Raw genomic sequence first — 15898 nt, 5'->3', positions numbered from 1 at the left:
GAACCAGCAGAAAGAGAACTCAAGAATACAATTCCATTTACAATAGCAACAAAAAGAATAAAATATCTAAGAATAAATTTAACTAAGGAAGTGAAAGACCTATACAATGAAAACTATGAGACATTACTGAAAGAAATTGATGATGTCATAAAGAAATGGAAATATTCCATGCATATGGATTGGAAGGATAAATATAGTTAAAATGTCCATATTACCTAAACCAATCCACAGATTCAGTGCGATCCCAATTCAGAATCCCAATGACATTCTTCATGGCAATAGAACAAAGAATCCTAAAATTCATATGGGCCAACAAAAGATCCCGGGTAGTAAAGAAATCCTGAAAAAAAGAACAAAACTGGAGGCATCACAATCCCTGACTTCAAATTGTACTACAAAGCTATAGTAATCAAACAGCATGGTACTGGTACAAAAACAGACACACAGATCAGTGAAATAGAATTGAAAGCCCAGAAATAAAACCACACGTCTGTGGACAGCTAATCTTCAACAGAGTTGCTAAGAACGTACAATGGAGAAGGGAAAGTCTCTTCAATAAATGGTGTTGGGAAAACTGGGCAGCCACATGCGAAAGAATGAAAGTAGAACATTATCTGTTAGGCTATTGTAAATGGGATTGTATTCTTGAGTTCTCTTTCTGTTAGTTCGTTATTAGAATATAGAAATGCAACTGATTTTTGCATTTCTGATCCCAGAAATTTCAGACCCCGGTATGCTGATTCTGTACCCTGCAGCTTTTCTGTAGTTGCTCATTATTTCTAATAGTTTTCTGATGGATTCTTTAAAGTTTTCTGTGTATGAAATCATGTCATCTGCAAACAGCAAGAGTTTCAATTCTTCCTTGCCAATTTGGATTCCTTTATTTCTTTTTCCTGCCTAATTGCTCTGACCAAACCTCCAGTACTGTGTTGAATAAGAGTGGCGAGAATGAATACCCTTGTTTTGTTCCTGTTCTCAGAGGGATGGCTTTGAGTTTTTCCCCACTGAGTATGACGTTAGCTGTGGGTTTGTCATATATGGCCTTTATTATGTTGAGGTACTTTCCTTCTATACCCATTTTATTGAGAATTTTTATCATAAATGGACGTTGGATCTTGTCTAATGCTTTCTCTGCATCTGTTGAGATGATCGTCTGCTTTTTATTCCTCATTTTGTTAATGTGGTGTATCACACCGGTTGATTTGCGTACGTTGAGCCATCTCGGCATCCCTGGTGTAAATCCCGTTTGATGATGATATATAATCCTTTTAATGTATTGCTGTATTCAATTTGCCAATATTTTGTTGAGGAGTTTTGTATCTATGTTCATCCACTGATGTTGGCCTGTAATTTTCCTTCTTTGTGTCGTCCTTCTCTGGCTTTGGGATCAGAGTGATGTTGGCCTCGTAAAATGTGTTAGGAAGTGTTCCATCTTCTTCGATGAGTTTATTTTGATATACGGTTTTAATAACAATCAGAGCTAAAAAACGTATCTCTTTGAAGAAGTGCATCATTGACTGAGCTTGCTAAATCGTAATTTAATTCCGTCAACCTTTCATGCAAAACTCTTAGTTGGAAGACAGCTGACAAATGGTTTTCTCCCCTCTTGGCACTGGTTATTCTCGAAAACTAATCAGTATATGTTGCGTCTTTGGATTTTAGCAAATAAATTGAAAAACCGCTGAAATTCTTCACTCTGAGCTTTTAAAACCAGATTAAGAATTCAGTTTCCTATTTTGTGTCAACGCTGGGCTTGGAACTAAACTGTATGTTTCAAGTCTGACATCCAGAAAAAGTGAAGGTGCCACGGAAATCTGCATAGTAAGTATTTTTATAGCTTAATAATTCATCTTTTATATAAAAATAAATGTTGGGGCCAGCCCCGTGGCTGAGTGGTTAAGTTCGTGTGCTCCGCTTCGGTGGACCAGGGTTTCGCTGGTTCGGATCCTGGGTGTGCACATGGCACCGCTCATCAGGCCACGCTGAGGTGGTGTCCACATGCCACAACCAGAAGGACCTACAACTAGAATGTACAACTATGTACTCGGGGGCTTTGGGGAAAAGAAGAAAAAAAACGAAGAAGAAGATTAACAACAGATGTTAGCCCAGGTGCCAATCTTTAGGAAAAAAAATGTTAATAGAAGTTCTAGTATTTTCTTCCTTCATAACAGTGGGTCACTTTGCACCTTCCTTAGTGTGTATTCAATCCGTTTTAGAGGCTATTAGTGCAAGTAACCAAATTATTTCTATTCTTCTAGGGGTTGCTCTTAAAAAAATATGTAACTATAACTTTATTCACCAATTTAAAATCTAAAACTATTCATTGTGTCTGAATCTGAAGCTAAAGTTATTCAGTATTTCTCTTCTCCTTTCACACTTTGAGTCCTTGTTGAACACCTCCCTGCCCATTGTTTGTTATGGTTATCTAGCTTGACCTCTTTTTGTAAATATTTTTGTTAATTATGAAATTGTTTCATAATCAATACTTATTTAAACATACTGTTATATTTTATGAGCGTCTTTCTCATTGTTTTTCATCTTTTTCCTTGTCTCTGGGTTTACTTTTCATCTTACTAAAATGCATCCGTTAGTAATTTTCAGTCTCTGTATCGATGAAAGTATCAATGTTTTGCTTATGAATTAGCCAAATATCAAATTCAAAGTTGACAGTTGTTTTCTTTTAGCACCTTGTCTTCTGACATCTATGATTACTAATGAGAAGTCTGTGGTTGATCTAAATGTCATGCCTTTCTCTTTTATTCCCAAGATTTCCTTTGAGTTATTTTCCGTATCCATCTATTCTTGTCTCATATCCACCTGTTTTTATTTCATATTTTTCTGTTTCTTTTTTGATAGATGTCATGACTTCACTTATCTCTTTGATAACATAGTTATTAAAAAATCTTTATGAGACTCTTCCATAACATTGATATCGCCAAGATCAAAATCATGTTTTATAGGTTATTTTATTTACTTGCTCTTTAAACATTAGCAATCTTAGGCAGTTTTGGAATTCCTTCTGAGGGAAGGTCTTTGGTTTCGTTTGCCTCTTCGGTTTGGCTTTGACTCCCTCCCTCCCTCCCTCCTTGTGGTTTGTGGTTTGGAGCTGCCCCCACTTTGTCCTCTGGTTCTCCAGTGCAGAGCCAGGTCTCCTAGGACATCTTGGGGCTCCTGCTCTGTTTTGAGGGGATATCCATCTCCCATCTAGTATTGAGGGAGTCAGTGTGAAGCTTATTTCCTTCTCGGTTATGAGGATCTATCTTCCCCCTGCCCATCTAGGCTTTCTAAAGCCATGGCTTCTGGAAATAGGTCAACCGCCATTTTTTTTTCAACTTTCTTTCTTGAGTCAGGGAGCCCCACTCAAGCAGAGTCCGGCTCTGACCCCTGCTTTCTCGAGTGGAGCTCCATCACCACACAGGAGCCGGGCAGCTGTGTGCCGCTGTCTCTGGCCTCTGCCTTTGCTCCTTGAGTGCAGCAGGTCTCAGTGGAAGGCTTGTCACTGCTTTGAGCTTTTGGCTCCTCTCTAATTCATGGCAGTGGTTATCTTCTATTGAAGCCTAGCTGTGACTTACCTCGTTAATATTTCTTTCTTTCTTTTTTTTTTTTTGGCACCTGGGCTAACAACTGTTGCCAATCTTCTTTTTTGTTTTCTTTTTCTGCTTTATCTCCCCAACCCCCCCGTACACAGTTGTATATCTTAGTTGCAGGTCCTTCTAGTTATGGGATGTGGGACGCCCCCTCAACGTGGCCTGACGAGCGGTGCCATGTCCGCACCCAGGATCTGAACCCTGGGCCGCCGCAGCAGAGCACGCAAACTTAACCACTCGGCCACGGAGCCGGCCCCTCGTTAATATTTCATCTACCATTGCTGTGTGTTTAGAGCAGAAGGGTGGTGTCCAAGCATGGCTCACCAAACTACCTTGACCAAAAGTCCAACCACGTCAGAGGGCGTGTCTGATGGCTATAGCTTCATTAAGGTCTAGAGCCAGGCAGAGTTGCTAGGATGCTGAAAAGGTCCATGGCCTCTGCGTTAAGATGTTGTGAGTCTGTGTGAATAGAAGTCATAGTCTAAGGGGAGGTAGAAGGGAAGAGAAACAAATGCTAACAAGTGATCCAGAAACCCCTCCCCCAACTTACAAAAGAAGGGAAATCTCGAAAGGAGAATGGTCAGGAATAATCGAAAACATAGGCATGTCAAGTATCGTCCTAAAATCCAGACAATAGAACATTAGATAAATGTCTAATGTTTTTTTGCCCTGATCTTCCTGGAAATACCATCTGTTGCAAAACTTCCTCCTGTGAACTTTTTGTTTTTTTTAATAGTTCAGGGATTTGGTTTAGTACTTAGGAGAGTTATAAATCCAGGCACTTTGCTTATTGAAACTGTTTGTATGCGATAGCTGTTCTTGTGAAAAGCAGAGGCTGAAATCTTTTCAGAACAGATTTCCAGTAGAATCTGTTCCCAAAGGGCCTGGGAGCAAGCTTGACTACTTCCTAATTGGTAGTCAATATTCTGGTACTTCTTTATTTCTTTGGATAAATCAGAAAGTGAGAAAGTCAGGAAGGTCTGATAGGCGGTGTCGGTGTCCAAGAGACCTGCCGGGCCAAGCAGTGTAATTCTGCGGACAATTCATTCTCTTATTTTTCTGTTCTAAGGAACAGAGTCTAACTTTGTAGAGAAGGACCCCAATTGGTCCCCTGAAACCGTGCTATTTTTAGCCTATGATTCTGGAATTCCTATAACTGTTGGAAAAGTGTTTCTGCCTCTTGTTTCCCACAGCATCCATTCGAACTGCTCTTGGCCCATTTGGGCTCGGATTCCAGTTAGAAAAGGCAAAGCATGCTTGCCACCAGCTCTTCCTTGTGTCCTCAACATGTGAAAGATTCTCTGTCACAGGAAAGTTAAGAAATAATTTGAAAAAAGCAGAACTTTTCTAGGAAGCCAAGACATTTTCTCCTCCTTTGAAATTGGGCGAAAGAGTTACTAATAGTGTTTGGAGACAGATGTGATAATGGCCAGGTTATCAGCAGCTGCTTGGTGACACACTTGAAGGTGCTGGATGCCACTGATGGCCTTGCCCTTGCTGCCTCAGCTGGTCAGACCTGGAGTCTCAGACATCTTACATCCAACCTCAGGCAAAGAATCCTTGAAAACCCCGGATGGTGACAGGTTGGAGCCTTCTTTCTGTAGGTGGGAGAGCACCGGGTCTGTATTGAATGCAGGTGTACCAAATTACCGCTGGCCTCGAGCAAATGAGTCTGATTCTAAGATAGCTGAGGAATCTACATATGGGAAGGTTAATAAAAATGGGAACTAGACCCAAATTTAAAACGTGATGTAGACCATACAGCATCTCCGGGACAATTAGACAGGGCCTAGTGAGCATTTATATGCAGGCCTTCCCCAACTGGGGCATATTAATTGTGGGTCTGAATCCAATCGAGGGAGGGAGCGGATTCTCCCTGGAGCTTGAGGAAATGTTCCCTCATTGTGCTTTTTCGTCGTTGCATTGCCTTCTTCTGATGCCCGGAAGGGGCAGAGGAGGGGCTGGTGGCAAATGCGGGGAGACACAAAGCAGATGTGTCCTTGGGAATTTGGGTAATTTTTAAACAGCCTGATTCTTAATAGACACACAGCATTAGTTTCCTTATATCTAGACATCTTTGCTTGTTGCCCATCCCTTGTTCATCTCTTACCTCATCAGAAGTTAGAGAGGCTTGGGTACTTAGCACATGAGGGAGGGAGACAGTGACTTCCCAAAAAAGGAAGGGGGTCCTGTGGCTAAACAGTAGAAAGGATTATTTTCCTCCAACTGCAAAAATGTGCCGAAGGACCATAATCCCTCGTCTGAAACCCTTGGGGTCAGGGGTGTTTCCAAATTCAGAATTTTTGCATTTTGGAAAGGTAATATAAGGCATATCCTCTAAACTATGTATCATCCCTAGTTGGGTCTGCACAGGTTCCCATAACCTATAACATTAAAATTTCTGCAGCCAAATATGTAATTCACTCTAAGTAAGATAAGTAAAGATTTTAAATAGCCTCACATCACCTCAAGTCAGGTTGTGACGCCAAGTACCTTTTGGAGCCAAACTTAAAAAAAAAGCCCTAAAGATTTTCAGAACTTTCTGGATTTTAGAATTGTGTCTAAGAGACTGTGGATCTTCTGTAAATCACATCATGAGTTAAGCAGTGTTTAATGGTCCGTCCTTGGAACCCAATCTCGATGTTTAGGAGAAAAAGTGTTTCTCAAATGACCAATAAAACAAACTTTTGGAGCACCATCTATTTGTAATTTCAGGACTGACTGTATTAATAAAAATGATCAGGAGTCACACTTTGAACTGTGTACAAAGTGAATATAAATGTATCCACACTAATCAGTGTGCAGTGCGAATAGATGACACTTCTCAGCCACTCCTTACCCAAATCTCAGACTTCATGACATATTTTCTCTCTCATCTTTCATGTTTCCTTGTTAACTCCTCTTTTTTTTCTAAAAAATAGTTAGTTTGCCCTAGATTTTCTACGGATCACATGCACTCTGGGTACTTGACAGTCTTAATCAGGACAAGTCGATGAGATGTGGAAGCCACGGCAAGTTCAGTCTTAGAGGATCCAAGCAATTTTTAAAAACATAGGAAGAATTTTTTTTGGAAATTAGTAGAGTCATATATCCTCAAAATTGTGTGACAGAACTGAAATAATAGGGATAAAAATCTCAGGGTGAAATCACTGAGAAATTCAACTTTTCTTTGAGGAACCTATTTCTGTACTGGTACTGATGGCAGACGTGAAGTAGTTTTCTTAAACAATAAAGGAACCTCCAGTCTACAGGAAAACCTGAAGTTACAATGAAAACAAAAATATTTACAAGCTGTTTAAATGGAAGACAAGTATAAATAATTTGCAAGCGGTTTGTCACTAGGAATTCCAATGGCATAAAGAAATGTTCAATAAGCGATTGCTTTTCAAATTTCACAACCCCAAGAGTTTGATCCCACTAAGAACGTTTTAAAAGTCCTGTCAAAATAAGAAACCTGTAGACACTTTCTGTACTGTGGACTCATTGTATCATAGGTCAAATTATGCTGGTGTCAATTTTTTTTTATTATATCTGAGAAAATGCAGGAAACGTGGAGTGGTTCTGTCCCCAGATTCTAATGTCATAGCAGCCGCAGGGCACGGCACGTGATTTCTTCAGCACTCTGCCTGTTCTTATTTATGGCTTGATAGTGCAAGCAATTTTAGGTGTCTTTGAGTGCCATATTTACATAGCCAAATTAAAGAGAAGAAGTGAAAGGGGTTTTCCTGTGTTAGTAAGTGCATTTTTCTTGATCGTCAGATTTCTGCTACTTAGATGGCTGCGGATTGTAACATATTATAGAGACCCTGACCTCTTTTGACAGTTATTTCTTGTGTTATTAATGATATTTAGTGAAATTCCTTTGACTTTCTCTCTGAGGATTGGTGGGCAGAAATTTTGGGCAGAAATAGGAACACTAGTCATGAGGAAAATATAACCAAAATGGAATGGCAATATTCAGCCTCTTAGCATTTATTTAGGGGAGAAATATTACAGATAGCCTTTATTTTAAAATGTTTCATCTGCTACTCCTTGCCCATCCCCGACAACAACAACAAAAACTTGAAAATTCTAAATTGAAAAGTTGCCCAGTCATTCAGTCATGTCAGTGATAAAGTCTGGACCATGTTTAGACTAGTCCCAAAGAAAGGATAACTGATTGTATTTTTAAAGATTCCTTTTTACCTTTTATTTATCTGAGCCTCTTTCTGCTCATGTCTGCTCTGGTGTCTTTTGAAAAGCAGTGTGTTCTGCAAGCCTGTGTACTTCTTTCCTGAAATGTGCGGTTCACTCAACATGGCAGGGATTTCTTTCTTCTCCTTTGCTGAGAACAGAGGTGAAAACCCCAGTGGATTCAAGTATCCACTTGATAGGCTCAATCTCTCTTAATCAGCCTGTAATGGAGCTAATGGCTGTTTGTCATCCTTGGAGATATAAATTTCCCGGCGGTGTCTCCTGCAGACAGTGCATGAAGTGTGCTGTGTGTGCCAGCAAGGGCTGATGATCAGCGGAAGGGCAGAGTGCTTCGTGAGCCAGGGCGGGAGCGGGCTTGCCGGCTGCCAGGCTGCAGAACTCTCCTCGCCACTCCTGAGACATGGACAATGCCGGTAGGTAGAGCCAGCGTGAATTCTTCATAGCCTCTGGGCTTGTCTGCGGTCTGCATCCTTTGCTGCAGAGGTTTGCCTATTTGTTGGTCTTGTTCTGTGCTTAGCTATTCAAGACTGGGAGACATGGCATGTGTTAGCCTGGCTGCAGTGTCCACGAGGTAATCAGTATCTGTTTCGAACCTCAGGAATTGGGAATGCGGAGTATCATCCATATTCACCTTTTCGAAGATGACACTGTTATTTTATTTAGTCTGCAGGAAGTGTGCTGTTTGATCCTTTTGTGCTTAAAACAGTGGGTGAAAAATGCATATAGTTAAGAAAAAACTATTACTATGGGGCGGCAAAAGGTAGATGGAGTTAATGAGCCCAGCAAAAAATTCTTTTCAGTGTTACAGTATGCACAGTGTAATAGCAGATGAATTCTTGCATCTGATGCTTAATCTTCATGTCAGGATGAAAGCCAGAAAACGTCTCAATATCCTCTGATATCTTAATTTCAGAGTAGAGACATTAGTGACCCATCTTGTACCTTTTAAAAATGTATTTGTTTTTCATATCTTTACTTGACAGCTAGACAAGCATAACTGTTGAAATATTCTAATGTCAATTAAATGGTTAGCGTAAAATTACTTGTCATGTCAAACTTTTTCTGTTCTCTTTGCTGTGTGGAACTTTTGAAAGATACATACTATGGGATTCCTCCCACGTTGATGTTATTGACACTAAATGCAGAATTCTCCCCAATGTGTGGTGAATTCTCTGCTCCTGAAACTCATTAGTTCTGTTACCGGCTGGTGTCAGTTTCACAGAGATGCCCTGCGGCACCTTGACACACAGTCAGCTCTGCTAAGAGGATGCGTCCTTTAAAACACATTCCCCACAAGAAGACCACCCAATTTTAGTAAAACATGTTTGTTTATGAAATGTCGCTATTTCAGGGCTCTCACAGGTAGCATCGGGAAGCAGAGATTTTGAAGGCAGAGTGTTCCGAGTTCTTTTAGCTTACCAGAAATAAAACTCTGCGACTAAAATAACTTTCTCTTTGACATTGAAGGTATTGAAATAAATTGGAACAGTGCAATCTTAGGGATGAAAATTTCAGGGTTGTAAAAGAAACAAAACAAGTATAAGGGAGAGTGTGTGTGTGTGTGTGTGTGCCTGTCTAGCAGAAGGAGGAGGTATTGATGCATGTGCCTTGGACCCCCCATTTTGGTCATTAAAAAATATGCCATAACCTTGTCATAAAAGCATGTAGGTATATTCCATGACAAGGCACAATTTCAAGATCAACCAAAAGCTTCTCTGATTACAGGGGCAGAGTGAGTAAAAATAAATAAATAAACTTGAATCCCTAATTTAGCCTCCTTTAAAACTTCTGCCACCCACAATTAATTAGACTGACATCCTGGCAGAATTATCACTTTAATTCAAGGAAATGCATTTCTTAGCTGACTCATATATTTATTTAAAGGCCATTTAAGAAAAGGAAAGAAACTACTGTAGCAGCCTTTTTGAAGGTTTAAAAAATGCTAAGGGTTATGATTTACTTTTTGGCTAACTATAGAGGGATAAGTGTGTTTCCAGTTTTACTATTTGTTTATGTTTTTAAATGCCATTAATAAAATACCTCTGCTCCTACCACATTTAAGAATATTTATGTACTATGTTGAGTGACATTTAAAGTAGCAATTTCTGTATCATTTCCAATTTTAGATGAAATCCCAAATATAGGTAGGCATACCTTTGAGTGGAATAACAGGCTTTTCAATTACATTATTTGAATATTTCAGAAATAACGTCTTTCTTATAATGGTTAATTGGCTGTCATTGGTCACTTTTCATGGTAAGTTTTTGATGATGTAAGCAGCCTCTCTTATAGCAGGGAAATATAAACATCATGCATGCACACACAACACATACACATACACACTTCAATAAATTGTATTGACTCTAAGGAAGGCATTTAAGATTATGCTGGTAAGTGGCCCCAAAAAAACCCTTCAAAATATCTTTAACATTCTACCAAGACACCCAATTAACTTGGAGCACTGTAACTTCTCCAATTTAATTTAAACAAGACAATGCTGTTGACTATCTGCCTAAATTTTCCCAATCAGAAATGAGTTCAGGCCCTGGATATCCGGGGCTAGCAGTGTAGGGCTAAGCACCTGTCGTAACAGTGGAAGCATGGGCTTCAAGGAGCCAGGCTTCCCTCCAGCTGAGCTTTCTGTGTTGGGGTTTGGGTAATTATAGGCAGAAACACAACAATGGGTACACAGGAGCCAAGTGCCTCTGATTTATTCAAACCACACAGAAGGCTGCATCAGAGATCTTTGTGTGTGTTTTCTGTTGTTAACAAATAAGGAAGGTGCTGCCTGAGACTCTCGCTCTTTCCTTGTGTGTGTGCACATTTGAGCAACATGCCCTTGTGAGTCTGTCCCCCTCTCCTTAGCAGCAAAGAGCAGACATTCCTACTATCTCTGAGAAGGAGACATCCCTTCCCCATAATTACTGGCTTATGTATTCCTTTAAAAGCTTTTCCTGGAATAATAATAAAATATTTATCAAACAGTGTGTGTAGAATATGTCAGGGTAGTTTTAGCAATATCTAACCTTTTCTTCTTTTGTTTTCATATGACTGTTTCTTCTTCTAAGTTCTATAACAACTCAGACAGATGGTCCTTTATGAAACAAGTCTATGAATACAACTGCGGTCCAGCTCACTGTCCCTGCATTTGTCTCCCTTCGCTACCTCTCCATCTAGCCTTCATCAAGGGGTTCTCGTGAGTGAATTGTGGAGAGAGCTGTTGAGACAAAGTTGCAATTAGCAGTGTGTGATGAATATCTGAAAAACAATGTTTTGAAATATAATGGCATGTTATACAAGGGAGAGTATTATAAGAAGTTCCACAGCGTTGTTGGGCTAATTTTTCCTTGCTTGAGGTCAAGATACTTTGGTTACTGTGTGTGGGTCATAAGAGGCACCCTCATTTGGAGGGAGGTGGCAGCTGTCAGAGCCGCTGTGCCCTCAACTTACATTCTATCCCAGTGGCTTAGAGGCTTTTGACCCTTCGTGTACAATCACTGAACGTGAGAAGTTCACAGATTACCAGCTCCTTGCAAAAGAGACTGGAGGGTTATTTGGGAACCAGACTGAGGAAAGGTTTACGATGGAGTGGTCAAGAGCATCAGATAATCCGAGATGAACACTGGCTCTGCCACCTGCCGTCCAGTGACCATGAACAAGCTATATCAACTCTGTATGCATTTACTCTCTCATCTGTAAGTGCCAAGAATAATTGTACCCATCTCACAGGGTTGTTATGAAGAGAAAATAAGATAATACAAGTAAAGCTTTGGGTCCAATGGCTGGCATATGGTAATTCTCAATGCATGTTGGCTGTTTAAAGAACTATCAAAAAATTGAAGCAGGATTGCTTTCTGAACAAATATATGCTCTAGCGGGATGACTCTAGCAGTTTGATGATGGTGTGGAAAGGTGAACAGTTATAAGCAGAGACCAGTCAGGTGGCCATCCCAAGAGTGTAACTGGAAATTGACGTGGGTGGTGCAGTGGGGATGCGATTGAGGAATGCGCTGGATGTGGACCAGCAGAGCGTGAGGAGCGGGTGAGGAGGCAGGGGAAGCAGACCAGTCAAAGCCGACCTTGGAGGCCTTTAGTTGGAGAATCTAAGCTCGTAGTCCTGCACTGTGGAACCCAAAAGCAGTTCTAAGGGAAAAACAATGAGTTCCATTTTGGAATTGTTGGGTTTGAAATACCTCTGTGTCACCCGCCAGGCTTCATAGCTGTTCAAGGATTTTTTATGTTCTTTTTACTTTTTTGTGTTTTTTGACTCATAAAATTATATTTCAGCCCTGACCCTTCCCTGTCAATTTGACATCTACTCAGGAATAGTTAATGGGCATCTCAGACCATGATGCTTAGTGTTAACATGCAGCTCTCTCTGTTTCTCACTTCAGCCTCCTCTTCAGCAGTCTAAATAACGATGACTTTAATCCACTAAAAGGTGTACACACACACACACACACACACACACGCATACACACATAGGCACAGGCGCACACGCATACATGAAACTCCTTACTAACTATGGATTTGAGATACTCCAGTGCTGTTTGTTTGGTTTTTAGCCCCAATTTAAGATCTTTTCTATTTTACGTATGCTTTGTGTAGTCCAGCCCAGGAGACCTAAGCTAATGCTTCCCGCTCGCTCTCCCCCAGCCTGTGGGAAGTCCTATGGGGAGGTGTAGTGAAAGGAGATTTTCCAATGCTTCCTGAAAATCTTTTCAGTTGGAGATAAGACCAGGCTCAGAGAAACATGCCCCTGAGCACTGAAATAATTCCAGTAAAGGCTTGTCTGTTACATAAGAAAATGCAAGCACAAAGATTTCTTTTCAAACTGGTTCAAAACTTTGAAGTGGAAAGGTGGAGAATTGAAGCCACCTTAGCAGCTCAGGCTTCGATAGCAAAGTTCCCCAACAACTGATGAGGGTGATTCAGGAGAATGGTTACCTAAGGGAGCAGATTTTTTTATGTGAATTAATTTGTTTTGGAAATAAATGCTTTCTAGGACATTTGACTGTGCTTGAAATCTATATTTGGTGCAGTTTAAATTTTTTCCCTCTAATCCCCTACTTTCATATATTGGTCTGGCTATCTATAATTTTGTTCACCATGATATTTTTTAGAAACATAATAATGTTATATACAGACATAGATACATAATATATTTGCATACGTTTGCATATAGGTAGTATATACTTTCTATTATATATGTGCTTGTGGTGCGTTTTTTGCCTAGGAGATTATCAGCGTTAGTGTGAGGAGTGGGATGTTGCTAGCTCTTCTAACAAACTTAATGAAAATCTGGAACAGATTTTCTTTTTAAGTAAAAAAGAAATTCATTTTTATTCTCTGAAGGGCCCTTTTATTGTAAAAATATTTATTATGGAACATTTTATAGCTATAAAACAAGTAATTACAGTATTTTCCTTTGGATGTATTGTGAAGCCTGTTGTGCTGTTGCAGCATTTTATGTTTCATCAAAGAAGTATTTCTAAGAGCACCCATGAGTCATGCAAAGATGTTTTACGGAGAGATTAAAACTTCCTAAATAATCTGCCTTTATTAATATAGAAATCACTGTCCTTGAAAAGAAAAATGTCAAAAGGAAGAATAGGTCCATGTACAGGAAAGTACTCTGGAGGTCGTGCTAAATTGTCTTTGTGGTTTGTATTCTAACTGTCGAGTGACTTTGACCTCCTGAGAGGAAACCGACAGTCTGGGCTTAAGAGTGTGCAGAGCGGGGCACAGTCTTTGTGCCTAAAGCAAAGTTTTGTCTGTTTGTTTGTTTTTTCAAATCACTGGAATTAGTTCTGAGTGTTTTTTTCTTTGCAGTCGCTCATCTTTCCAAAGGCAAAATGAATTCTGACTTTTCTATATCCATAAGATAAAGTAGGAATTCTTGTCAAATGGCTTGCTTGGGTCAAGAAGAACCATTAAAAGGATACAGAGAATCAGCAAGAATGCATTTTGGTGGCAGAGAAGGGAAACCAATAATCCGACATTTTCTGAATTATATGCCATTGCATGTTAATTCCATAGGATATTAATTGTCTTACCCCTTCCCCCAACACACACACACACACACGCAAAGAATTTAGTTCAGGCCATTTTGGGAATTGCTGAATTTAACAGTGAAACACGTTTTCTAACATGCTAATAGAATTAGCACAGAATTCTTTGCCTGTGCTAATATTTGCTGTGAATTCCAAAGACAGAATATAGAATGCAGCATTTCCCAGTCAAACCACAGTTCTCCAGGGGAAGCCTGGCTACAGGATGTATAACTCAAATTTGGGAATTACTGTTAACATCCTTTCACTCTCTTTTTCACTTTCCATTTTCACCTTATTCATCCTCTCCTGAAGTCTTCTCAACTTCGTGTTTCTTAATATAGAAGCCGTTTGGGGGAACTAGCAAACTATTCACTTGTATAAACATCAATGCTTGATTATTTAGAAATTAAATATTTGTGTCATCTATGTCCAGGATTTCTCATTCCTTCTTTCTAGCCTTTGGGACATTTCATTGCTTATTAGCATCACCATCAGAGAAGGAAAGGGAGCTAGGACTTAAACCTGCTTTGGAAATGAGTGGAATTTAATTACATCTCTGAGAGTAGAAGTAATGTGCAGATTTCATTTATCCAGACTATCTCACATGACTTATTAAAAATTGGTGACATGACATTTTATATGTAAAATGTTAATCTCAAAGTTCTCTTTTTGTAAATCAGGCATCAAGAACATGTATAGCAAAGGCAAATCATATTTCACTAAATGTTAAATGTCTTGGAAGGAAACAGGCTTACTTTTTTTGAATGCCCATTATGTCCTAGACACCAACTGAAGTATTTTATACATGTTACATCACTAATACTTGCAATCACTCTGTAAATAAATGTTATTTTCTCTAAGTTACACATGAGGAAATGGAGGCTAAGTAAGAGCTCACTCAATAAATAAGTGGGTGATTTGCAAACTCAGATTCATCTCTTTTTGACAATAGCAAAATTCAACCCAGTATTTTTCACATTGTCATCATGCTTTGAGAGTGGAGACTCTTCATCCTTCTATCTTCCATAGCATTGACTATAGTGCCTGGGATGTAGTAAGCATACAACAAATCTTTTAAAATTAAATAGAATATGCCATTTAATTAGTTCAGTGCAATTTTTCCAAAAGGTAATTCACTTTTAAATATTGGGGTCAAAGATGATCTTATCACATATCTGAATACTCTATTAGATAGAAGTCAGTATCAGTACATGGGTAAGAAAAAACGTAGTTGTAAAGTGTTTCTGTTGTGAACATTCATACATTTATGACAATTTATAAAATAGAAGGTTTTTTTTTTTGGTGAGGCAGATTGGCCCTGAGCTAACATCTGTTGCCAATCTTCCTCTTTTTGCTTGAGGAAGATTATCCCTGAGCTAACATCTGTGCCAGTCATCCTCTATTTTGTATGTGGGATGCCACCATAGCATGGTTTGTTGAGTGGTGTGTAGGTCTGCGCCCAGGCTCCAAACCCACGAAGCCCGGTTCACTGAAGCAGAGTGCGTGAACTTAACCGCTACACCACTGCACTGGCCCCAAGAATGCTTTTTGATAGAGCCCACTATGAAATTTGTCACCACTATGAAAAAATGATTCAAAATTTTCATTTGAAGAATGGATAATATTAGGATCATTAACAGAAATTATGAAAAGAGGCACAAAACAACTTTTAAATGGTATTCAAGTAAAACACAGACACATTTTTCTGGACTATGAGAGAATTTTACTCTTTCTCTCATTTTCCTTTGGAGAGATCCTGGTTAGAGGGAAGACCAGAGTAAGGCTGACTTTCTCTCTTTGCAGCCCTCCTACGCATGGCTAGATCGCTCACAGTAACACTAACCCGTTACGTTCCACTTTACCTCTTTTCAGACTCTGTATTACTCTGTGAACCACTAAAAGACTAGAGCAACGTGCTGTGAAATAATGCTCTCGTATATTTCAGTTTTGATGTGTATCTCAAGAGAAGCCATGGTCTCAGAGAGGTTAGCAGGTTTTCCCACTCTTTGATCTAAAGTAGCTGCAGAAATTTTTTGATAAGTAGCTCTGAATAATTTTTATAGC

The 15898-nt window shown here is 39.5% G+C and overlaps 1 protein-coding gene across 4 annotated transcripts in view; it reads left to right on the top strand.

The window, feature by feature from the left end:
- PHACTR2 (phosphatase and actin regulator 2) overlaps positions 1-15898 on the top strand; it is a 249424-nt gene that overhangs the window by 58248 nt on the left and 175278 nt on the right. For 2 of the 4 annotated variants that reach the window (XM_070256254.1, XM_023632916.2), the window contains exon 1: positions 7682-8194. The exons of the other annotated variants lie outside the window; for them this stretch is intronic. In XM_070256254.1, coding sequence (XP_070112355.1) covers positions 8182-8194 — 13 coding nt within the window. In that variant the 5' untranslated portion in view covers positions 7682-8181. Of the gene's footprint in view, positions 1-7681; positions 8195-15898 lie in introns of those variants that run through there. 4 annotated transcript variants of the gene reach the window in all.

Source organism: Equus caballus, chromosome 31 (genome assembly GCF_041296265.1).
Source record: "Equus caballus isolate H_3958 breed thoroughbred chromosome 31, TB-T2T, whole genome shotgun sequence".
Classification (NCBI taxonomy): domain Eukaryota; kingdom Metazoa; phylum Chordata; class Mammalia; order Perissodactyla; family Equidae; genus Equus; species Equus caballus.
The sequence above is the reverse complement of the archived record's forward strand: the minus strand, read 5'-3'. Positions and strand labels throughout refer to the sequence as shown.